Here is a 22,576-nt window from a genome sequence, read left to right on the forward strand (position 1 = left end):
AAAAAAAAGAAAAAAAAAAAAAAAGAATAATAATAAAAATAAATAAAATGCGACAGCTCTAAAGCAGCCCGATCTATTCTGTGCGGTCCCTCGTCCCTCGAGTGCGCAAGCCACGTCCACATACTAGTACCGATGTGCAGAGATGAAGCACTCCAGGCTCTGTCGCAGCGGGGAACCTCGCCTCCCCCCGACCCCCCAGGGGCGAGTCGAGTGCTGGCCCCGCCCCCGACACGGCCCCGCCTCCCGACACGGCCCCGCCCCCGAAGGGCCCCGCCCCGCCGCCTGCCCTACCGCCCACTTAGCGCGGCCGCCTCGTCAGGCCCCGCCCCCGGCCCCGCCCCCCAGGCGCTCTCTGCGCCTGCGCTGGCGTCTCAGGCTCTGGGGCCCGGCGGCCGCGGCTCTTTTGTTTCCCCGTTGGAGTCCAAGCCGGAGCCTGGACCCCGGCCGGAGTCGCAGCTGGGAAGGGATTGGGATCAGCAGCCCGGACTGCCAGTGCGCCCCGAGCGGCCCGCGGGGCTGGAGGCGGACCCAGCCTTCCCGATGGGGCGCGACCCCCGCCCGCCACCCCCGGCCCGAGCCGCCGCCTGAGCCGCCCGCCCGCGCCATGGAGCCCGGCCGCGGCGGCCTAGAGGCCGTGGGCAAGTTCGAGTTCTCGCGCAAGGACCTGATCGGGCACGGCGCCTTCGCCGTGGTCTTCAAGGGGCGCCACCGGGAGGTGAGGGGCGCCGGCGGGCCCGGACCAAGCCCCGGCGAGGGGGCGCCCCTTCCTCTCCCCCGCACGTCCGGGGCGCCCCATCCCCCATCCCCACCGCACACCCGGGACCCCCATCTCTGACCCACAGCTGGGGACCCCCGATCTCCGCCTCATACCGGGACCCCCAACCCCGCCCCACACTCGGGGACCCTCATCTCTTCCTCATGCCCGAGGATCCCCATCCCTGGGCCCATCCCCACCACACGCCGCGGGGGTTTTCATGCCCACCCCACCACATGGGCCCTTCATCCCTGTCCCCATATCCTGGGCTCCCTATTTCCCCGGACAGTGCATCTTTCCCACCCCACACCTGGGGCCTTTCCACTGGCATTGGAAACCCCCCCCCACCCCCCCCACCCCCTGCTTACTTGGCCTGGGGGTGGCCCTCTATGGATTTCTGGGTTCCCGGCCCCTGAGGAACATCCATGCTTGGTTTTTAGAAGCATGACCTGGAGGTAGCGGTCAAGTGCATTAACAAAAAGAACCTGGCCAAGTCCCAGACACTGCTGGGGAAGGAAATCAAGATCCTCAAGGTGAGTGGGCTCTGGAAGCCGTAGGGAGATGGTGGGGGATGAGTTAGTTTTAATCCTAAGAAACTTGGTTTCTGTCCTAGGAATTGAAACATGAAAACATCGTGGCTTTGTACGACTTCCAGGTAAGGCTCTGGGTGCCCCGGCGGTGGGGAGGGGGTGTGTTACCCTCCCCTGCTGGCCGGCGCACAGCCTCAGGCCCCACGAGCGTGGTTCCCAGGTCAGCCAGGTGCTGAGACCCTGCTGGGTAGTGGAAGGTTCTAGGCCAGGGTCTTGTGTTGGGAGGAGCTGGGCACCCCCGGGTGTAGATCGCTGTCTGGCCTGTCCAACTGAGAGGCCTGAGCAGGACCTTGGAGACTTCTTTCTCGGCCCAGTTCAGGGCCTGCTTCCTCTGGGCATGTGGGGAGAGTCCTGCCGGCCCTAGCAGCCTGTCTGCCGCCGGCACCAGCAGGGCACCACAGGTCGCCTTCCTGGGACTGACGGAGGTCAGGCTCGCTGTGGCGTGGGCCTTGGGGGATCTGACCCAGTGGCCTGGACCGTGGGTCCTGTCCCGGGCGCAGGCCTGGGGCAGGGAGGTGCCGAAGGCCTGGCCCACCTGTCTGGGCCGGCAGCTTGTTTGTTGACACTGCTCCAGCCTGGCATTGGCCAGTCCCTCCCTGCGTCAGGCTGGGGGAGGGGAGGGGCCCGCGGAGATTCCTTCTAGCTGGCAGTCAGGGCCAGACAGCCCAGGCCGGAGGCAGCCGGCAGCCAGGCGGCAGTCCACTCAGGCCCGGCCGCCTCTGGAGGCCCCCTCCGGAGGCCCCCCCGGGTCCCTTCACCGCCCCTGGGGCCGCAGGTGGAGCCTGGCTCCGGTGAGGGTCTGGGACCCTGGAGAGCCAGTTTGGGGACTGGGAACCTGAGGCGGATCTGCGGGCCAAAGTGCTGACTAATGGTTTTGAAACCTGTTTACTGAGGCCACGGGACCTGCCCCTGGCTGAGGGGAAGTTCCCAGCCCGGTTGTCTGTGTTTGGGTGGCCTCCGCCCTCCCCCTTGAGAGCCGGGTGGTGGCCTTGGGGGCTATGGCATGACAGGAGGTGACATGGGAGGGCACGGGTCCAGTGTGACAGCGAGTACCTGGAAGCCGGGTACTGGGCTGCTGAGACACGGTGTCCCAGGGCCAGGAGGGCGGTCCCCCTCTTTCTCCCCCCGCTTCCCTGTCCTCTCCCTCCTGCCCCCTCCTGGCTGGGCCACACACCTGGCTGTGGGCAGTGCGCTTCCTCCCGCGTGAGCGCGTGAGCGGCCTCAGCTTCCCCCGCCTGGAGGAAGTGCACGGAGGCTCTGTGCCTCACTCCCTGGGGCGTGCGGAGGCCCCTGCGTCTTTAGACTTCTCTGAGACACACAGGACCTGGGAAAAATAGCTTTTAAAACTTTGAATAAGTAATTTGGCACAAGAAAAAAAATCGATTATAAAAGTGGCCTGGGAAAAGGTAACCCCTCTCTCTCCCCGCTGCCCCCACACCGACGTTGGCGGTTTCTGGGTCTTTTCAGGGGCAAAAACACGTTCTTAACGTACGGCTCCACCACAGTACCATCCGCCTCTGTCGGTCAGTGCCGTTTTCACCGGAGCCCGTATCTCAGGGAGGATCTCTATGTCTGTATGTGAGACATCACACCCCCCTCCCGGGAAGGTTACCGCTTTGGAGTCCAGACTCTGAAGCTAGGTGACCTAGTTCCAGTCCTGGTCTAAACTAACTCTGAACTTAAACCAGCTGTGTGTCCTTGGACAAGTATCTTAACGTGTCTGTGCCTCCACCTCTTCCGGGTGGAGACCCTGGTGTCACATGTGGGCTTGAAAACGGCCATGGTGAGCCCCGAGTGCTTGGTAGCTGTTGTCCCCATGCGGCTGTGGGTGTTACTGGAGGATGTATTGGGTTCCATTGCCCGACATTCCATAGCTGACCGCATCCGGTCCCCCACTAATGGGACGTGGGCTTTTCTGGGGTTCCAGCACACCGGCAGCGTGCTCGTGACCTTGCGCTCAGTTTGGGCCAGGTGTGTATCTGCAGCGCAGGCTCCTAGACAGGGATCCCTAGGTAAGAGGGCTGTGGACTTCTAGTTTGGTACAGTTGCCAAACTGTGGTCCCCAGAGGCTGGACTGGACATGCAGCAGGGCTGCGTACGGAAGGGCCAGTCTCTCCAAAGCCTCTCCGGGAGGTCGGTTGTCAGACTTTGATCTCAGTGGAAAATGACATCTCCATGTTTCTCACTTCTTGTGAGCGAGGCTCGACATCTCGGTGTGTGAGTATTTGGAATCCTGCCTGCTCTCGGCCTAATGTCTTTGGTGTTTTTTTACTGAGGCTGAATGGCATCATGTTTGGCGGCATGGGCCCTGAACCATACTGTCTTTGTCTGAGCCCAGCTCCTCAGTTCGCTTACTTGTGTGACTGACCTTGGGCAAGCTCCTCAGTGTCATCTGTAGAATGGGAGACGGTAACAGTATGCCTGTGTGGTTGGGTGTTTGTGCTGAGATCTGTGTCTGCCACGTAACAACCGCTGTGTAAATGTTGTTGCTTTGTAGGAACTCTTTACATTTTAAGGAAAACCTTTTTGTGATATGTTGCAATTATTTTCTCTGAGATTGTTCATTTTCTATTGTTGTCTTGTAGCCCTATGGAATAGGAATAGAGACGTTTGTCAGGTGATGTGGGTGCTGGGTGGGGGTTGTACTCTATTCTGAGGCCCCCTGACCCATGGAGAGGCAGCTGGAGCCTGTGGTCTTCTATCGAGTCTACACCTGTGTGGTAGGTGGTATCTTGGACGTGCTTTTCCTAGGGAGGGTGATCATTGCAGGAATCAGGATTAGGACTGTACCTGGCATGCCCTGGGAGGAGGGCTGATGCTCCCAGTTCTTGCTGACAGGGACCCCTCTCCCTCCCAAGGCCGGCTGGTTCCCACAGCTGGACATGACTCACTCAGGGCCGGCCTGGCCGCAGACGGAGCCAGCCAACCTCCTGCTGGCTTACTCGAGGGCCTTTTCGGGGCAGTGCCGGTCTGCCGCCTTGCCCTTCCTCCCCAAGAGGGACCATGGGTCCGGGATGGGGTGGGTGGCGGTGGGCAGGGTGCAGGCTGGGTGGCAGCCCCTTGTACCAGGTTCCAAGCTGGCGGCTGGTGAGGAGGCCTGAGGGAGAGTCCGGTGCTTCTGGAAATGCCTGTAAGGTTGTGTTATTGTGGTCTTACCTATTTTTCTTAGCTTAAAAATGTTTTTAAATTAGAATTTTGAAGTAGAACATATACTGGGCAGTGGGAAACGCAGATCATAAAATGCTTTGGGGACCATTTAGGTGAGGAGAGAGCTCGAACGGGGCTGGCCCCAGGAGCTCCGAGCCCGAGTTTCTCTGAGCAGGTTGGGGAGCCTGTGGTGCTGCCTTTTGTGGGGACATCTTTCTGCCGGTCCACCCGCCTCTGAGCCCTGGACCCCCCAGCTCGGCTGCCTGGCCATGTGCTCTTGGCGTGGGGGCTCTGGGGCTGTGTGGTGTCCTGTCATCAGCCGTCTGGGTCAGTGCCCTAGGACGGAGCTGCTCAGGGATCTGTGCAGGTCACGTCTGCAGTGTCGCCGTGGTGTGTGGCCACTAGGGCTTGGTGCGTCTCTGGGAGGAGCATGTGGTTTCTATTTTCTGAGGGCTCATACCAACTCACGCCTCCCCTGCCCTGTCCCCTGCGTTTCCCAGGCAGGGCCACTGTGCTGGGCGGAGTGCGCGGCGGGGTGGGGGCAGGCCACCCTGCGGCAGCTGTAGGAGTCTCCCCAAGCAAGGAGGGGGGGACCGGGCACCCTTCCCTGCAGGGAGCTGGCTGGAAGAGGCCAGCCTGGGGCGGAGAGTGGCCCTGCTCCTGTGGGCGGCTGTGCTCTGGCCCCCGCTGGGGCTTTTGGCACCTTCTGGAGCCAAGAGGGCCAGCGTCCCCTGAGTTAACTAGGTCAGTGCCTGCCCACCTACCAGGCCCAGCCCAGGCAGGGAGTGGGATCCTATTAAGCAAAGCACCTTAGCACCCCATGGTGGGGTGGCCTCCTACGTGCCTGGATGCTCGGACCAGCCCCGTCCCTGGGGCCTGTGGGCACCCTGCCAGGAGATGCGGAGGGCTCCCTGTCATTTCCCTGTAAAGACTTTGTCATGTTGTCCACGTCAGGTGCTAGGGCGGGGACACGCCCCCCCATCCATGGAGTGGGGGGCGGGACTGAGGGTTCCCTGCCCAGCCCTGCCCCTCCCTTGCCCCTGTATAACCGTGTCCATGGCCTGTGGGCTGTGACACGGACGGGAGCCGCCACTTCCTAGGCCAGCAGGGCAGCAGGGCATGTGGGTAGCTGGCCATGGGGCCGTGAGGGGCCCCTGTTCCCCATGGGCTGTGGGGCGGACCCGTGCCTTGGCCACGCATATGTTTCTGTGTAACGTTGTGATGAGTTTCCAAGAACTTCCCCTGAGGATGAGATGAGAAGAGGCCACCTGTTCCCATCTGCCTCCCCCAGGGGGGAAGCTGTTCTGGTTATTTCAAGTGTATACTGAGTCTAGACTGACCCTGAGCAGGGGGCTTGGTACCTGCAGCCGTGGGGTCCCTGCTCCCTCACAGGTGAGCATGAGGCTGTGGTGGGTGGGCAGTGAGCTGGGCAGGGGCAGGCCGGCCGTGGCCACCTAGGTAGTGCTGACCAGCTCTTTTCTCCTGGGGGGCCCAACCACATGGCATCCCAGGGAAGGGTGGGGGATACCCACTAGCAGTGCCGGAGGGAGGGCCTGACCCCAGGTGGATGGTGCGGCTGCTCTGGGGAGGGGCTGGGGCAGGGAGCTTGTCTGGAAAATGGGAAGGGGCCCGGGCAGGGAGCACGTCTGGAAAAGTTCCCCACCCAGGGGTGGGGAGATGCTCTACCTGCACCTTCTCCTGGTGCCTGTCGGGGCGGGTAGCAGTGCGGCGGGGCTCTCTCAGGACCTGGCTCACTGTCAGCACCCAGGCAGGCTGAGGACGCCCTGGAGGTGGCTTCTGCTTCCCAGGCCTGGCCATGTTTCCTGAGCTCACCTGGGAAGTGGCCCAGCCAGGGATGGCCAGTGGAGTCAGGGTGTCACAGGTGGGGAGACAGATGCCAGCAGGGAGGGGCTAGTCTGAAGCTGTGCTCTGGCCCAGGTCATGGGAGACCCCCATCTGGCTTCCCTGGCTCACCCCAAGCCTTACTGCCCCCTGCACGGTTGGCTTGGCTCCTTGCCCTTGGCCCTAGGCCTACTGTGCTCTCTCCCTGCCGGCCCTCAGTGCTCCCCACCTGGAGGCCTGCTGGGGTGAGGCTGGCCTGGCTGATCTAGGCTGCAGGTGGAGAGACCACGATCAGAGCGGGAGCAGGTGTCTAGGTCCCCAGAGCCCCAGTGGCCTCCTGGCCTGCTGCTCACGGGCTGTCCAGGGAGGAGCTGCAGGCCGTGGAGTGGCTTAGGGTGGTCTCAGGACGGGAGGTGTTGGAGGAGGCGATCAGCCCTGATCTCCTGTGGGGAGGAGTGCGGCCCTGGGGAGCACTGGGAATAGTGGGCCACAGGGATGGGGCATGTGCAGGAGTGGGAACGGGCCTGGGGCCCCAGGGGCCCATGGGGTGCGGTGTTTGGAGGGAGGGCATCCACTGTCACATTCGGAAGCCTGCTGTGGTTCGTGTGTGGGGCAAGGACCCTCCAACAGGGCCTGGGCCCTATGGGCTCTGATGTTCAAAGGGGACTCTTGTCACTTCTGCCATGGGGGGCCTTCTTTCCAGGGGAGGTGGTCATGGGGCCTGGGGCACTCCCAGATTTGGGGGAGAGGGAGGCAGGCCAGGGGTCTGTACTCACTGCTACCACACAGCCCTTGCCTCCCTGCCAGTCCTGGTGGGTCACTCCCTGGGGGGGGCGCTTGGCTTTGTATTGCCTGTCGCTTTGTGCCTGGCCTGGCTTGGCGGGGTAAGTTTAGGGCTCTTCCTTCTGGAGGTGCCTGGGCCTAAGTCCCAGTTCTGCCTCTCTACTGTATGGCTCAGGGCAGGGGACTTAACTTGTCTGGGCCACTTGAGGCCAGAATGCTCCCGTGGTGAGGAGGAACCATGGGGCATGCCCATGACGGACGCAGCCAGGTGGCCCAAGGGCTGCTCTCCTGGGACGCTCCTAGGTTCCTATCTCCTGCCCCTCCCTCTGGCCTCTGCTGGAACCTCTGCCTGCAGGCCTCCCACTCCCCTTCTGGCTGCCAGCCCCTGCCTGCTCTCTCCTCTCCATGTGTCTAACCTCTCTGGCCCCGCAGGAGACGGGGGACTCTCCTGGAGTTGCCCCTGTGTTATCTATCCCCTGCAGCTGGCCTGGAAGGACCAGGCCTGGGAACGCAGGGTGGGGCACACTGGAGCAGGCTGCCTGCCCTGGGTGGGGGGGGTGAGTCAGGATCGCCCCCCTGAGAGCACACCCCACTGTTCCACCTGCTGCCCAGGCTATGTCTTGAACCCACGGCCCTCTGTTGCTGGAGCTCTGGGGGGGCTTCTCATTAGGGGGTACTGACATTATAACATGGGGTGTCCCCAGGGGCACCTGGGTGGCTCATCTGCCTTCAGCTCAGGTCGTGACCCCAGGGTCCTGGGATTGAGCTCCACATTGGGCTCCCTGCTCGGTGGGGAGCCTGTTTCTCTCTCTCCACTCCCCCTGCTGTGTACTCTCTCTCGCTGTGTCTTTCTATTAAATGAATGAATATTTAAAAAAACACAAACCCAAAAAACATGGGGTGTCCCCCATGCAGCCGCTTGTGTCCCTGCTCCATACCCGTTGAGTGTGGTCTGGGCCCAGGTCCTGCCAGATCTGGTGACAGGGTCGCTGAGCTGGGGGACCTGTGTCCTGCCAGGTAGGGCTTGGGGACATCCCTGGGACCTGAGTCCACTGCTGGAGGTTGGGCCTTTGTGGATCGGTCTCAGGGGACTTCCCCCCACAAGGCTGTTGAGAGGTGTCCCTCTTGGAGTCACTTCCTTGCCTCCTCTCTTGCTGGCCACTGCATGGGGAGGGGCTGGGCTGTATGTGTGCAGAGACCCCACCTGCCTGGTCGACTGGGTCTCCGGGGCCTCAGATGACGTGTGCACTGCCTGGGGATTTCGGCAGCACTCCTGCCAGCAGCTGGAGCCCGTGGGTGGCATAAGCCCATGTGGATGCTGGTGGTGGGGCTGCCTGTGGACTGGCCAGGCCTCGAGCTCTGCAGTCTCGTTGGGGGGACCTCGCCGGGTATGTCAGCAGCACCCTGAGCCCATGGGTGGCTGTGTGCTGGGCCATAGGGGCTGGCGCAGCCCTCTGTAATCCTTTTGGTTGGGGTCCTTGATCCTGGAGTCAGGAGTGGTTTCTGAGCTTTGTGGGTCAAGGCTCTCCTACTCTGGCAGTGTCCCTCCTTGTGACCTGGGTCCCCCACTGGGTGGGTAGAATGCGAAGCTGACCCCTGTTGAAACTTTGGGGCTGGGCTGACCCTGATCTTGACAGGGACCTGGGCAGTTAAAGGTTGCCCCTTGGAGGCAGGGTCAGCATCCACCCCAGGCCCCGCTCCGGGGACCTCAGGTTCTCCCTCAGGCTTGGCAAATAAGAGTGCTCTGATTGGCTCCTGCTCTTGTCAGTGACGCCCACATGCCATGGCCTCAAAACCAAACAGCACAGTCTGGTCCTCATCCTCTGGCCACTCCCCAGCGGGCCAAGCACGACATAAAAAAGCGGCCTGCGGGGGTCTACCTTCCCTGGCCTTGCTGGCTTGCAGCCCAGGGATTGTGTTGAGGGCATGGGTGCCAAGTGTGTGGGTCACACTGAGGCCGAGAGGAGCTTCCTGGAGCACTACCGGGGGTGGGGGCAAGGAGTGGCCCCTCCGCCTCTCACTGCTACTTCTGTGTCCTGCAGGAGATGGCCAATTCTGTTTACCTGGTCATGGAGGTGAGTTCCCGTGGCCCCGGCTGGGAGGACAGGGAAGCCGGACTCTCCTGGGTCCTGATTCCTTTTCGCCTGGGGAGTAGAAGTTGGTTGCATGTCCATGGGTGTAGGGCCCCCCCATCCACAGCTCTGGTGGCTGTGGCAGGTGTCTGAGGGGCGATCAGACCCCTACTGACCTCTTCAAGTAGGAGTTACGAGGGACACCTGCCCCAAGAAGGAGCCCGGAAGCAGGGGGGCTGGTGTAGGGTGGTGGGTGGTCCAGGAAGGGCTGCTGACCAGGCTGTGCCGATGGTCTGTTGCAGTACTGTAATGGCGGGGACCTGGCCGACTACCTGCACAGTGAGTGGACGCCCCTCGGCCAGGGGCTGCGCACCCAGGCTCACCCTGACCCAGCCTGCAGGGCAGCCTGATGGAGGTGGGGGGGCTCCTGTCCCTCCGTACTTGCTGCGGGAGGTGGAACGGCTCTGCAGGACAGATGGGTCTGGAAGGCCCCTTGTGAGCAGGGCCTGATGTGCTTGGTGGGGCTGTGGTGCCTTCTGATGGCCGCCTGGCCCTACAGCGTCCCCGAAGCCCCTGGACGGCTGCTCTGCGGGATGCTGGGCTGTCCTGAGTGTGCTGGGCCCCCAGAAAGGCCTGACTGACCGCGGGGGCGGGGGGCAGGCACTCTGCCGGGCTCCGGGGGAGGCCTGGGGACGGAGAGAGGGTGCATCGGTGGCAGCGCGTGCCTGTGGTGGCATGGTGGCTTGGAGACCCGGCAGCAAATGGGCCCGCGGGTGAGCACTGGGCGTGGCCCCCGTGGGCTCTACGGGGGGCTGTGGAGGGTCACCGTGGGGGAGCCTGCGGAGCGTGGAGCCCCTACCCCGGTGCCTGGCTGAGCCGCCGCTCCTCCTCCCTGCAGCCATGCGGACGCTGAGTGAGGACACCATCCGGCTCTTCCTGCAGCAGATCGCGGGCGCCATGCGTCTGCTCCACAGCAAAGGCATCATCCACCGGGACCTGAAGCCCCAGAACATCCTGCTGTCCAACCCTGGTGGGCGCCGTGCCAACCCCAACAACATCCGTGTCAAGATCGGTGAGACCAGGGCCGGCTTGGGGGGGGCCGGGGGGTGGGGGACTGGGGCCGCCCTTCTCACAAGAACACCCTCCCCCCCGACCCCGCAGCCGACTTCGGGTTCGCTCGGTACCTGCAGAGCAACATGATGGCGGCCACACTGTGCGGCTCCCCCATGTACATGGTAGGCGGGCCGCCTCTCCCCGGGGCCCTGTGGGAGGGACATGAGTCATGACCCATCCCCCTCCCTCACCGCACATGGGGGGACAGTCTGTGTGGCTGGACCGCTGTTCTCGACACCTGTGGCGCTTGGGTACCAGCTGGCTCGCGTCTCTGATGGGCTGGTGTTGACACGAGACTCGGGTCGCAGTACGCTGTGTCCGTCCCAGCCACGGTGCTGACTCAAATGCTTCACACCCTGTAGGCCCCCGAGGTTATCATGTCCCAGCATTATGACGGGAAGGCAGACCTGTGGAGCATCGGCACCATCGTGTACCAGTGCCTGACGGGGAAGGCGCCCTTCCAGGTGAGCAAGCCCCAGGTCAGGCGTGGTCTAGTACCACTTTGCACCCTGCACCTGACGCTTGGCTCTGGGTCCCAGCTCGGCCGCCAAGTCCCGCAGGCTGGCAGCCTTTGCTCACGAGTGTGAGGTGGTCTCGTGGCTCCCTAGCATACAGTCCTGTGGGGCCCTGTCCTGCTCCAGGCCACACTGGAGTCCGTGAGCTCCAGCGTTCACCCGAGTGTGCCCAGGTAAATGTCTGAACCCAGCCTTGTACCCTCCCTCCTGCCCATGCCCTGTTGGCGTGAAGCGCTGAATGGGGGTTAGGCCCCGAGGGGCACCATGTGTGAAAGCAGTGGCTGGGTCAGCAGTGGGGCTGCAGAGGGCCAGGGGCTCTGAGCCTCGCTGTGCCGGGCTGCACATCCCGTCGTGACTTCTGGCTTAATGGCGCAGCTCTCAGCCGTTGCCGCCTGGTGACCTCGGCTGGCCCCTTGCTCCATGTACCCCCCGTCTGCCGTTCCTCCCCACGTGAGCATGCAGGGGGCTGTCCCTCGCTGTCAACCCTAGAGGGTTGGGTGCTGTCCTGCTCTTGGCAGCTCACTGGTGCCAGGCACGCGGCCGCTTGCGGTGAGCACAGATGGCTGAGGGGAAAGCTGGTGCTGGGGTTCTCTGCTGGGGTGGGGTGCAGGGACTGTTGTTTTCTTTCAAAAGGCAAACATCCAGTCCCAACAGATACCCAAGACCACCCTAACTACTCTGCCCTAGTGGGGAGGGAGGCCTGGCGCCGTTATGTGGTCTTTGTGGTCTGCAGCCTGGATGGGGCAGAGGAGCGTGGCAATCCCTGGGAGCATGGAGTGCCTGCGGTGCTCGGTCCAGGGCCCCAAGCTCTGGCCTGCTGTCACAGCTGGGGGGACCTCGCGTGGGGCTTGGAGGCTCTGAGGGTCGCTCATGCTGCCGTCCCCTGCCAGGCCAGCAGCCCCCAGGACCTTCGCCTCTTCTACGAGAGAAACAAGACGCTGGTCCCCACGTAAGTGCCCGGTGTTGCCCGCTCTTGCCCCTTCTGCTGACCCTGGGTGGGCAGCGGATCATGTTGTCTTTGCCCCGCCAGCATCCCCAGGGAGACATCAGCCCCGCTGAGACAGCTGCTGCTTGCCCTGCTGCAGCGGAACCACAAGGACCGCATGGACTTCGGTGAGTGGCCCCTGGCCAGCCCGCAGCGCGCGTCTGCTCCTCACGGCCCACCGGGTTGGGGCACGGCCTCCGGGACACGTGCTGCCCTCCCTCAGCTCCTGGGCACCCACAGGCTGTGAAAACCCCGGTTTTACAATGGGAAGTGGTGCCACTAGGAAAACCCATCAGGTGGGGTGGGTGGTGCTCAGCCAGGGGCATGAGGAGCCACCTGCTGGGGCTGTTTCTGTCTCCGTCTGCGTGGTTCCCATGCCTGCGGGAGCTCAGGCCCCAGCGGCACTGGCGTGTGGGAGCCCTGGGCTCAGGGCTCTGAGGCCTCTCCTGGCCTTCCTCCTGCAGACGAGTTCTTCCATCATCCTTTCCTCGACGCCAGCGCCACTGTGAAGAAGTGTGAGTCCCCTGAGGGTCCTGGGGCCCCCAAGGCCCTGACGGGGCTGGATGGGGGTGCAGGTGCCACACCTGGTGGGGGGGTGGGAGCCTCCCGTGTGCTGACCTGTGCCCTCCGCCAGCCCCTCCTGTGCCTGTGCCCTCGTACCCAAGCTCGGGCTCCGGCAGCAGCTCCAGCAGCAGCTCCGCCTCGCACCTGGCCTCCCCGCCGGTGAGTCCTGCGCTGGCGGCTGGGCCCGGGCTTCTCCCCCTGGGGTTCGTCCCCACGCTGGGGACACTATGTCCTCAGGACACCCACTGTTCGCACTAGCTGCGGACAGACACGCTCGGGTTGTGGAAGGTCAGAGCGGGACGAGTTGGGAGAAGCGCTTGTACTCCCCACCACCAGCCCTCGTGTCCCAGAGGCCGGCCTGCTAGGTGTGGGTCTGTGTGTGCTGGTCTGTGCGCGTGTGGGCACGGGAGCGGGGTGGTCCTGCGTCCTGGAGCACACCCCCGCATGTGTCCCCGGCACATTGGCATGGGTTGGGGGGGACCTGCTGAGGGGGCGCACAGACCTGGGGCACCAGCCTGTGGTGCAGAGGATGGCTCTTGGTCATGCCGAAGGCAGATGTGGGATGCCTTCTGTCCCGAGTGCAGAACGGCCCTTTCGGGCCTCTGCAGGAGATGGAGATGCAGGGGAATTAGTCTCAGGAACTCTGGGAGCTGGGTGGCTGCACCTGGGGGCTGTCCCTGTGGGGCCCAGCTGGCGGTAGACCATGCAGGAGCTGATGGGGAGGAGGGCGTGCTGAGCCCCATGTCAGCACCCTGCAGCCCTGGTTTGCCCAGGCCCTGGGGCCGAGTCTCAGTGACCTCCCCTGTGACCCCCAGTCCCTGGGAGAGATGCAGCAGCAGCTCCAGAAGACGCTGACGTCCCCGGCCGACGGTGCCGGCTTCCTGCAGGGCTCCCGTGGCTCCGGCGGCAGCAGCAAGGACTCATCCTGCGACACGGATGACTTCGTCATGGTCCCAGCCCAGTTTCCAGGTCAGAGGCTGGGAGTAGCTTCGGTGTGAGCGTGTGTGTGCCTGCGTGCTTGCATGTGTGTGGGTGTGTGCGCGTGCACGTGCTTGCAAACCTGTCTCTGTGTGTGTCCTCGGTGGTTCTGGGAGCTTCCCTACCAGGTCGGCTTGGCTAGGGAGTCCAGACCACGTCACCTCACTTTTCTGTGGCTGGTCTGTACGCTGAGTCCCTGTGCTCTGGCCCTGCCCTCTGGTCTCTGCTCGCAGGGAGGCAGGTGCTGTCAGTTCAGTATTTGTTGAGTACTGGTTCTCAGGCCTCTGCGACCCCCCAGCCCCTCCCAAAATGACCCTGGGCATTGACAGTTCCTTTTGCTGCCTATGACCATCCTATGACTCTGGGGACGGGGCAGGGTGGGATTGGCCCTACATCTCCCGGGCAGGGCCAGGAGGGCAGTGATTCGGGAGACAGGGCCATGAGAGAGGTTGATGGGGCAGGTGTGGGACCCAGGGTCCCAGAAGAGGGGTCAGGCCCAGGCTGGAAGCCGCAGTTGCCTGGCCTGGAGGTGGCTGAAGGGTGGAACACAGGGCACACCCAGGGTCTGCTTCAGAGCCCGAGGTCGGGTCAGGTTGGGGGACAGAAGTGGGGACTTGGGAGTGCTGCCTCCCCCACCCACCCCCTGCCTGGAGCCTCCCCCCACCATCTGGAATGGAGTGTGGGGCCATCAGGGAGCCGTGGTGGGTGAGGTGGCCCGGGAGCGTGGAGTAGACACTTGTCCTGGTATGAGAGGTACCCAGGCCCAGCCTCACCTGTATCCCGTCTGCAGGTGACCTGGTGGCTGAGGCAGCCGGTGTCAAGCCTCCTCCGGACAGCCTCATGTGTAGTGGGTGAGCCCCCTGCCCTGCCTGCTGCTGGTTTGGGGAGAGGGACATGCTGGCTCTTGGCAGTTGTTCCTTTGTCCTGTCTATGTTGTCTGTCCGTACCAGGAGCTCACTGGTGGCTTCTGCTGGCCTGGAGAGCCGTGGCCGGACCCCATCTCCTTCCCCGCCCTGCAGTAGCTCTCCCAGCCCCTCAGGGTGAGCAGGGCCTGGGGTGGGGTAGGGCTGTGAGGGGCCCCAAGCTGGGGTTAGGGGCCCCAGCCCCAGTTGGGGCTTTGCAAGAACTGTGTCCACAGGTCCTGTCCTTGTTCAGGCCTTGCAGATCGCTGGCTTCTCGTGGGTGGCCCAGGATGGGGGGCTGTGGCGGGAGGGATGTAGATTTGGGGGGGTGTGGGGAGGGAGCTATGGGGCCAGGTGGGCTCAGGGCCCCAGAGCCAAATGGGGGAGCAGCCCCAGCCGGCCTTCTATCACATGTCCCTGTGGCACAGGGTGCTTGGGATGGGGCGTGAACAGTTCTGGGTGCCAGAATGATGGCCTGTGCAGAGCTGAGGAAGCAGGCGGCCTCCGTGGCCTCTGCCGCCTGGTGTTTGGGGCTGGAGTTAGATCAGTATGCTGTTTCTGTTGACAATCCCCCCCTCCTCCCTGCTTGTCTTCTTCCCACTGCAGCCGGGCCGGCCCCTTCAGCAGCAGGTGCGGCGTGTCCGTCCCCATCCCAGTCCCCACGCAGGTGCACAACTACCAGCGCATTGAGCAGAACCTGCAGTCGCCTACCCAGTACCAGACCACACGGTGAGCATAGTCCCCTCTTACCTTTGACCCCCGTGACTGACTATAGAGGTCCCTCTGGGGGCAAAGGGTGTGCCCTAGAGAACTACGGTGGGAACACCCCCGCCATAGCTCCCTTGGAGTGATACAGGGTCCCACATGTACAGTTGTGCAGGGTGTGCACTGTGTAAATCTCATTGCTACCGTTTTAGGATGTGTGGAGGTTTTAGGTTTATTAGGATTGCTTTCTGTTAGACGTTAGCAAGGTTTCTTGAATTTGCAAAACTCAGCATTGACTTTTTTTTTTTAAGATTTTATTTATTTATTTGAAAGACAGAAATTACAAGTAGGCGGAGAGGCAGGCAGAGAGAGAGGAGGAAGCAGGCTCCCCGCTGAGCAGAGAGCCCGACGCGGGGCTCGATCCCAGGACCCTGGGACCACAACCTGAGCCGAAGGCAGAGGCTTTAACCCACTGAGCCACCCAGGCGCCCACATTGACTTTTTTTTTTAAAAAAGGTTTTATTTATTTGGTAGAGAGAGGGAGAGGCAGAGAGGGAACACAAACGGGGGCGGGGGGAGGAAGCGGGAAAGGGAGAAGCAGGCTCCCCACTGAACAGGGAGCCAAAGGCAGGGCTCAGTCCCAGGACCCCAGGATCATGATCTGAGCCAAAGGCAAACGCTTAACAACTGAGACACCCAGGCACCCTTCAGTATTGGTTTTTGACAGATTTCAACAAATGCTACAGGAGAAGGCCCCCTCGTTTTTTTTAATTCATGGAGAGTTCCTGTGGGCTAGTGGTTGTCCTGGCAGGGACTGTGACCACAGGTCTGAGGATGCCCAAGGGAAACACTGGGGTTCTTTGCTCCCTACTTATTGGCTCTAGGCAGGAGGGTGAGCGGTCCATTCTCCTCGGAGGCTCCTGAGACCCGTTATTTGGATGGAGGGTGGAGCCATCTGGCATGGGCATGGCCCTCACCATGTGGCTGGGGCCTCACCTCCCCACACCTGCTCCTGTCCCCAGGTCCTCCGCCATCCGCAGGTCGGGCAGCACCAGCCCCCTGGGCTTTGCCCGCCCCAGTCCGTCCCCCCCGTCCTACGCTGAGCACGGCGCCACCCTGGCCAGGAAGCTGTCCCTGGGAGGGGGCCGGCCCTACACACCATCTCCACAAGGTGAGCCTGGATGCCCATGGTGGGAGCTGCTGAAGGGGATCCCCCCTGGGCTGGAGTGTCAGGGGAGGGGACTGGCTTTCTCTGTCCCTGTGTGACCCTGGTGACCCCTCTCTCTCCTCAAGTTGGAATCCTCCCCGAGCGGCCGGGCTGGAGCGGGGCACCCTCCCCGCAAGGAGCCGAGATGCGGGGAGGCAGATCCCCTCGTCCGGGTAGGTGCGGCCGTGGACCTGGGCAAGAGGCAGCTTCCTGCTTGCCACGGTCCCTGGTGCACATGGAGGGAGGGTTGGGTCCTGGGGGACTGTTCACAAGTTCAGGCTGTGGCTGTGGAGGGGTACGGGGGGACTCGGTGTCCACGCGCACCATGCAGTGTGACTGGGTAGGGGCAGTAGGCCGGGCTAGAGGGCCTCACGCACGCTCCTCTTGCTGCTGGGCTGGGCGGGCCCCACGCAGGAGTGACCTGGCCTTGTCCTGTCCTGCCCCAGGCTCCTCTGCACCTGAGCACTCTGCGCATGCCACTGGGCTGGGCTGTCGCCTACACAGCGCTCCCAACTTGTCCGACCTGCACGTCGTCCGCCCTAAGTTGCCCAAGCCCCCCACGGACCCCCTGGGGGTGGCATTCGGCCACCCCCAGTCCAGCCCCCCACAGCCGGCCCACGGGCTGCAATCCTGCCGACCCCTGCGAGGCTCACCCAAGCTGCCTGACTTCCTGCAGCGCAACCCCCTGCCCCCCATCCTCGGCTCCCCCACCAAGGTAATGGGCCCCAGAGCTGGGAGGGCAGGGAGGGAGCGGCCAGTGTGGCTCTGCCCCAAGGACCCCTTCCGGCCCGCCTGGCAGGATGCCTGTGGGACGTGCTTTGGGCCCCAGAAACGCAAGTGCCCCATGGGCTCTGGCACTGCTCGCGCCAGCTGCTTAGCTCAGTCTCCGTAGTATTCTCGGAGAAGCAGGGCCAGACCCGTAGCAACACGCGGGGTTTCTGAGGGCACACGTGTGCCTGCCTGGGTGTTGGGCATGTGCAGGGTGCGTATTGCTTTCCTGCAGCAAATGAGGTCTCGCGCCTGTGCTGTGGACACCCGGTGATGGAGGCGTGGGGCCATGGCCGCGCTGGGCTGTTTGCGCCCTCACCGGGCTGTTCGCGCCCTCGCAGTGGTCCGTTTTAGCTCCCCGCCCACTCCTCCTAGGCCATGCCTGCCTTCGACTTCCCCAAGACCCCCAGCTCCCAGAACTTGCTGGCCCTCCTGGCCCGGCAGGGTGTGGTCATGACCCCGCCGCGGAACCGGACGCTGCCGGACCTCTCCGAGGCAGGACCGTTCCAGGGGCCGCAGCTGGGCCCCAGCCTGCGGCCTGCCGAAGACAAGAGCCCCTTTGGCAGGTGCGTGGGAAGGGACTCCCCCGACTGGACTCGCCCGCCCGCGTGCTGGGAGGAGAAGCCGGGAGTGGACCCGCGTGTGGGTAGGGCTGCTGTCTGCGCCACCCCCCTCTGGGAGCCTTGCTGAGCTCACTTGGTGTGTCTTTTCACGGGGGCCACTAGCAGTGTCCAGGGCAGGCACGGCCAGCAGACAAGAAGCCGTGTGTGCCTGGCATGCTGTGAGTTAGGGAGGGCTGGCTGGGCGTTGTGGGCCAGGGCCCGGGCCGTCTCCTCAAGGCTCCTCGCCCTGCAGGTCCCTCAGTACCGGCCGCCTCACTGATCTGCTCCTTAAGGCTGCGTTTGGGACCCAGGCCCCTGACTCGGGGAGCACGGACAGCCTGCAGGAGAAACCTATGGAGATCGGTGGGTGGGCGGGCTGCCTCCCTGGGGTTGGGGGCGGGTGGGGACGCTCAGGCTCTGAGCCTTTCCTCCTGCTCTTTGCAGCGCCCTCTGCTGGCCTCGGAGGGAACCTGCACCCAGGAGCCCGTGCTGGGGGTGCCAACAGCCCGTCTCCCGTGGTGTTCACTGTGGGCTCGCCCCCCAGCGGGACCACGCCACCCCAGGGTCCCCGTGCCAGGGTGTTCTCAGGTGAGGACTGCACGGTGCTCCTCCAGGTTGCAGGGCATAAGCGGCAGTGCAGATCAGAAGGCAGAAGTGGGAGGCAGTGTCATTCTTACTCATGGAGCAGGCCTAGTACCCACAACCCCAGTGCCTGCAGCCGCCCTGGGAAGGCTGTCCTCATGGGTCAGGGGTCCTGGGCTCGGGCCCAGGTGCACCCACAGCTCCTGCCTCAGTATTGGAGGGCCTACCTGCTGTGGCCCAGGAGGCAGGAAGGACAGGGCATCTGCGGTGGGCTCTGCTCAGGGGCGGGGGAGGAGTGTAGACCTAGGCGTGCAGAACAGGTGGGAAGGGGTTTGCGTTGGGGAGTTGAGAGGAGCACGTCCTGAATCGGCTGCCCACGGGTCTCTCCCTGCAGTGGGCTCCTCGAGCTCATTTGGTTCCGCTGGCTCTTCCTCTGCCCGTCACCTGCCCCTCGGGGCCTGTGGGGAGGCTGCCCCGGATGCTCCGGCCCCTGGCCACTGCTGCGGCTTTGCCGACCCTGTCACTGCCAACCTGGAGGGGGCTGTGACCTTTGAGGCCCCCGATCTCCCTGAGGAGACACTGATGGAGGTGAGGGCCCCCAGCTGTGGGCGGTGGGTCCTGGTTTGGGGAGGGTGGGGGTGGTGGCTGGGCTGCAGGTCCTGAGGAGGGAAGGGGGGGAGGAGGGCGTGTCCTGGGTTGGGGAAAGTCTGGGGAGGGGCCCGCCACCTCAGCTCCCCTCCTTCCGCAGCAAGAGCACACGGAGATCCTGCACAGCCTGCGGTTCACGCTGGTCTTTGTCCAGCACGTGCTGGAGATTGCGGCCCTGAGGGGCAGCGCCAGCGACACAGCCGGGGGGCCCGAGTCCCAGCTGCAGGAGAGCGTGGTGGCCGACCAGATCAGCCTGCTGAGCCGGGAGTGGGGGTGCGTGGGCCCTGCAGGGCCGGGCGGGGGTGGGTGGGGGGCGGCCCAGGCTCCAGGCCCCTGCTCCTCCTGACGTGTCTGCGACCCCACAGCTTCGCGGAGCAGCTGGTGCTCTATCTGAAGGTGGCCGAGCTGCTGTCCTCGGGCCTGCAGACTGCCATCGACCAGATCCGGGCTGGCAAGCTGTGCCTATCATCCACCGTGAAGCAGGGTGAGTGCTCGCCCCCAGGGGCTGCGACTTAGGCCGGAGAGGTGGCCAGGTGCAGAAGGTCGGGGAGAGGTGGGGGGAAGGAGAGGACAGCCAGGGCTCTCAGGGATGGAAGGGGACTACGCTGACGGAGGCCGTGCTCGCCCTGGCCCTGCCCGCAGTGGTGCGGAAGCTGAACGAGCTGTACAAGGCGAGCGTGGTGTCTTGCCAAGGGCTCAGCCTGCGGCTGCGGCGCTTCTTCCTGGACAAGCAGCGGCTGCTGGACCGCATCCAGAGTGTCACTGCCGAGAAGCTCATCTTCAGCCACGCAGTGCAGACGGTAGGCCGCACGGTGGACGGGAGGGCTACTACTTGCTGGGCTCGAGGCCGGGGTCCCCCTGCTGGTGCTCACCCCTGGGCTCCCCAGGCCCAGCCTGTGCTGGGAGCCTATCTGGGCTTTGGGTCCGAGTAGGAAGCCCGGTGCTCAAGCCTTCCGGTGGGCGTGTGTTCCCCGGGAGCTGCCAGGGCAGGCGGTCCCGCTACAGCGCACCCCGCGGTAACCCGGGCCTCCTCTGCTCCCATGGCTTCGGGGTCTTGGTGCCTAGGAGGAGTTGGCTGTGAGGTGGAGGCTGTGTTTGAGAATGTTCGTTTATAGAGTAAATGTGCAGGCACAGCAAGCGTCTGAGGGAGAGTGTGCTGCCTCCTCTGCAGGGGTGACGGGTAGCAAGGTAGGCCGGCACAGCCGGTGCTGCCAGGGGGTGCTTTCCACGGCGGCTGCGGCCTGGGGCCGCACGAGTCTCCATTCAGGCCCCCACGTGGCCCTGGCGGTCCTCACTGCAGGCCGTGTCCTCATTTGAGCCGCCCGCTGTGTGCGTGGCAACAGTTAGTCCCTGGTCCCTGTGTGCCTGGTGCAGGGTTCGGGCCAGCTGGCTCAGCCCCGGCCTCCTGCGAGCAGGTGCAGTCAGCCGCCTTGGACGAGATGTTCCACCGCCGGGAGGACTGTGTGCAGCGCTACCACAAGGCCCTGCTGCTCATGGAGGGGCTGCAGCACATCCTCAGTGACCAGGCGGACGTGGAGAACATCGCCAAGTGTGAGTGCCGCTGGGCCAGCCAGGGGAGGCTGCAGGGGAGGGGTGGGGAGCGGGGGCCTCCTAACCCAGCTGTCCCTCGTTGCAGGCAAGCTGTGCATCGAGCGGAGACTCTCGGCGTTGCTGAGCGGCCTCTGTGCCTGACCTGCGGGGTGCCTGGCTCATGGGGTCCCAGGGGCTGGCTCTCCTCTGCCAGTCCCCCAGGCTGATGGGCGGCAGGCTGGCCAGGCTCAGTGGAACAACAAGCCTGCGGCCGTGGTGCTGCCTGCTGCTGCCGGGGAGAGGCTGGGGGGCTCCCGAGCCAAACGGCTGAACTCTGTTGTGGGGGCCTTGGGGCACCCGAATCTGGGCAGTCCCCCCACCGCCTCACTAGTGGGCTGAGCTCCTGGCCACCTTGAAGGCAGGTGGGCACATGCAGCCGGTCCCCAACCCCAGCCAGACCCTGGGGCAGCCCTGATGCCGGCCGCTGTGCTGAGGACTGGCGGAGGCACTGAGACAGCTCTGGCCAGAAGGTGCGGCCACCTGGTCCCCCTCCTTCCCCGCAACCACCCACCCAGCTTTGTGAATCACGGAGCACTTTATGCAGGTGCAGTGCTGCCTGCTGCGCTAGGAGGCGTGTGTACATACTTATATACATATATACATATATAAATAGCCATGCGAGCGTGTGTGCTGTCTGCCCGGGACCTTCCCGGGGAGACACAGACGTCTTATTTAAATGTTCTTTTAGGGACGGACAGTATGAAGCACCAAGCTTTCTGAACCCAGAACAGACGTTGAAGTCTATTACACTTTACTCCTGAAACATGTCTTATTTTTCTGCAGCTCTTTTTTTTAACAAAAGAAGAAAATTTGTAGAAGTTTAGGGTTTGTTTTGGAAGCAGGAGGCAGGATGGGGTGGGTCCTCAGTGTCTCGTGGAGGCCGATGGTGGCTGGGAAGGCAGCCCTGCACCTTCTCCCGCTGCACTGACCTGGAGGCGGTGGGCAGGCGAGGGGCGATCTTGTGCAAGGCCTCCCATCAGCTTTCACAGAGAGTTTGATGCCAAAGTCGTGCCCCACCCCCAGGCTGGGTTTTGGCTGCTCTGGGGTGGCCGGCAGGGAGGCTCTGCCTTGCCCCCCTCATTGTGTCTTGGAGAGGGCAGACGAAGCCTGCCTGGGTCCAGACGCCCTGGGCGAGGGGTTTAAGGTCTTACATCAAGACGCGGACATCTGTGTGTTCATTTCTCTGCAATACTTGAAATCTCGGAAGCAGCCCTGTGAGTCGTTCCCTCACCGGCCTGTGGCTCTGTTCTTGCTGCCGGAACCCGTGCGTATTTACTGCTTTACGGTTGGCTGGGACCCAGGCCACCAGCTGGTGCCACGGGAGGGAACGCAGGTAGCGGGCCACCATGCCTCCCGCCTTCCGGCGTGTGTGCTCCCGGCCCATCCTGTTTCCACCACTCGGCACCCAACCCTTAGTCTACTTTAATAAGGAGTTTCGTGTGATTCCCCCACTCCCTCCATTTGCATTACATTGTGTAATACTGATTGAAGGAAATAAACCTTTGGAACTGAGTGGGAGTGGCGTCTCTAGTGTGTCTCACACTGCGTCTAACACTGCAGCCCGGGGGCCTGCAGCATCCCGAGGAGTCACCCTGTCGGTGACCCCCAGGGCGCAGACGCCCGGGCTACACTAGGTGCTCAGGCTACACTAGGTGCTCTGACATGAGTTTGGGGCTGCGTTGACCCCCACTAAGACACAGTCTTAGTCCCTGGGGGACACCTGGGAGGGGGGTGTGGGTTGAGAGGGGAACCAGCTCTGGACTGCGTGGCTGCCGTGCCACATCGGCCCCGTCTCGGGGGCAGGAGGGTCTGCTTTCTCCGCGTCCTCTCCAATGCCATCTGTCTGGATCCTGGCCGTGCTGCTGTTGGAGCAGTGTTTCATGCCTGGTGATCTCCAGCACCGTCTCTGGTGCTTGTTTGGCCATTTCTAGGTAGGTTAGGTGCAGGATTTGCATTCTTAAGGCTGTATACTGTTTCTGTGAGTTTTAAAAATAACTCATTACCAGAAAGGTTAACCGCAGGATTACATGAAAGTGCACGGAGAGCCTTGGAGGCGGCGGCAGAGCCTGGGGCCTGGGAAGGTGGGGCCCTGGGGCTTTGAGTCCTGCATGCCTTCCTGGTGTGTGCGAGCGGTCTCTGCAGACAGGAAGGGCTGTGCAGGTGGGAAACGGGGCCGGGAGGTGGAGCCGCTTCCGCTCTGTGGGGCTCCTGGTCTATCAGTAACTGGAA

At 63.4% G+C, this 22,576-nt stretch overlaps 1 protein-coding gene across 3 annotated transcripts; it reads left to right on the forward strand.

The window, feature by feature from the left end:
• The first annotated feature begins 381 nt into the window (after positions 1-381).
• Positions 382-21,859, forward strand: ULK1 (unc-51 like autophagy activating kinase 1). 3 transcript variants are annotated; one of them, XM_046024767.1, is made up of 28 exons: positions 382-715; positions 1,195-1,287; positions 1,368-1,409; positions 9,159-9,191; positions 9,491-9,527; positions 10,087-10,260; positions 10,350-10,423; positions 10,664-10,765; positions 11,707-11,765; positions 11,847-11,929; positions 12,266-12,316; positions 12,436-12,524; positions 13,181-13,334; positions 14,134-14,194; positions 14,294-14,383; positions 14,852-14,974; positions 15,973-16,121; positions 16,244-16,330; positions 16,604-16,872; positions 17,301-17,491; positions 17,781-17,890; positions 17,972-18,115; positions 18,504-18,697; positions 18,858-19,030; positions 19,123-19,241; positions 19,400-19,557; positions 20,173-20,308; positions 20,394-21,859. In XM_046024767.1, exons 1-28 carry the CDS (start codon positions 605-607, stop codon positions 20,447-20,449), a joined length of 3,162 nt encoding a protein of 1,053 aa, XP_045880723.1. In that variant the 5' UTR covers positions 382-604; the 3' UTR covers positions 20,450-21,859. The 3 variants fall into 3 exon arrangements, with proteins under 3 accessions (XP_045880723.1, XP_045880724.1, XP_045880725.1); XM_046024769.1 differs by having other exon boundaries at positions 668-715; positions 9,491-9,603; XM_046024768.1 differs by lacking the exon at positions 14,294-14,383.
• The last annotated feature ends 717 nt before the right edge of the window (positions 21,860-22,576 follow it).

Source organism: Meles meles, chromosome 12 (genome assembly GCF_922984935.1).
Source record: "Meles meles chromosome 12, mMelMel3.1 paternal haplotype, whole genome shotgun sequence".
In the NCBI taxonomy this organism is placed as follows: Eukaryota; Metazoa; Chordata; class Mammalia; order Carnivora; family Mustelidae; genus Meles; species Meles meles.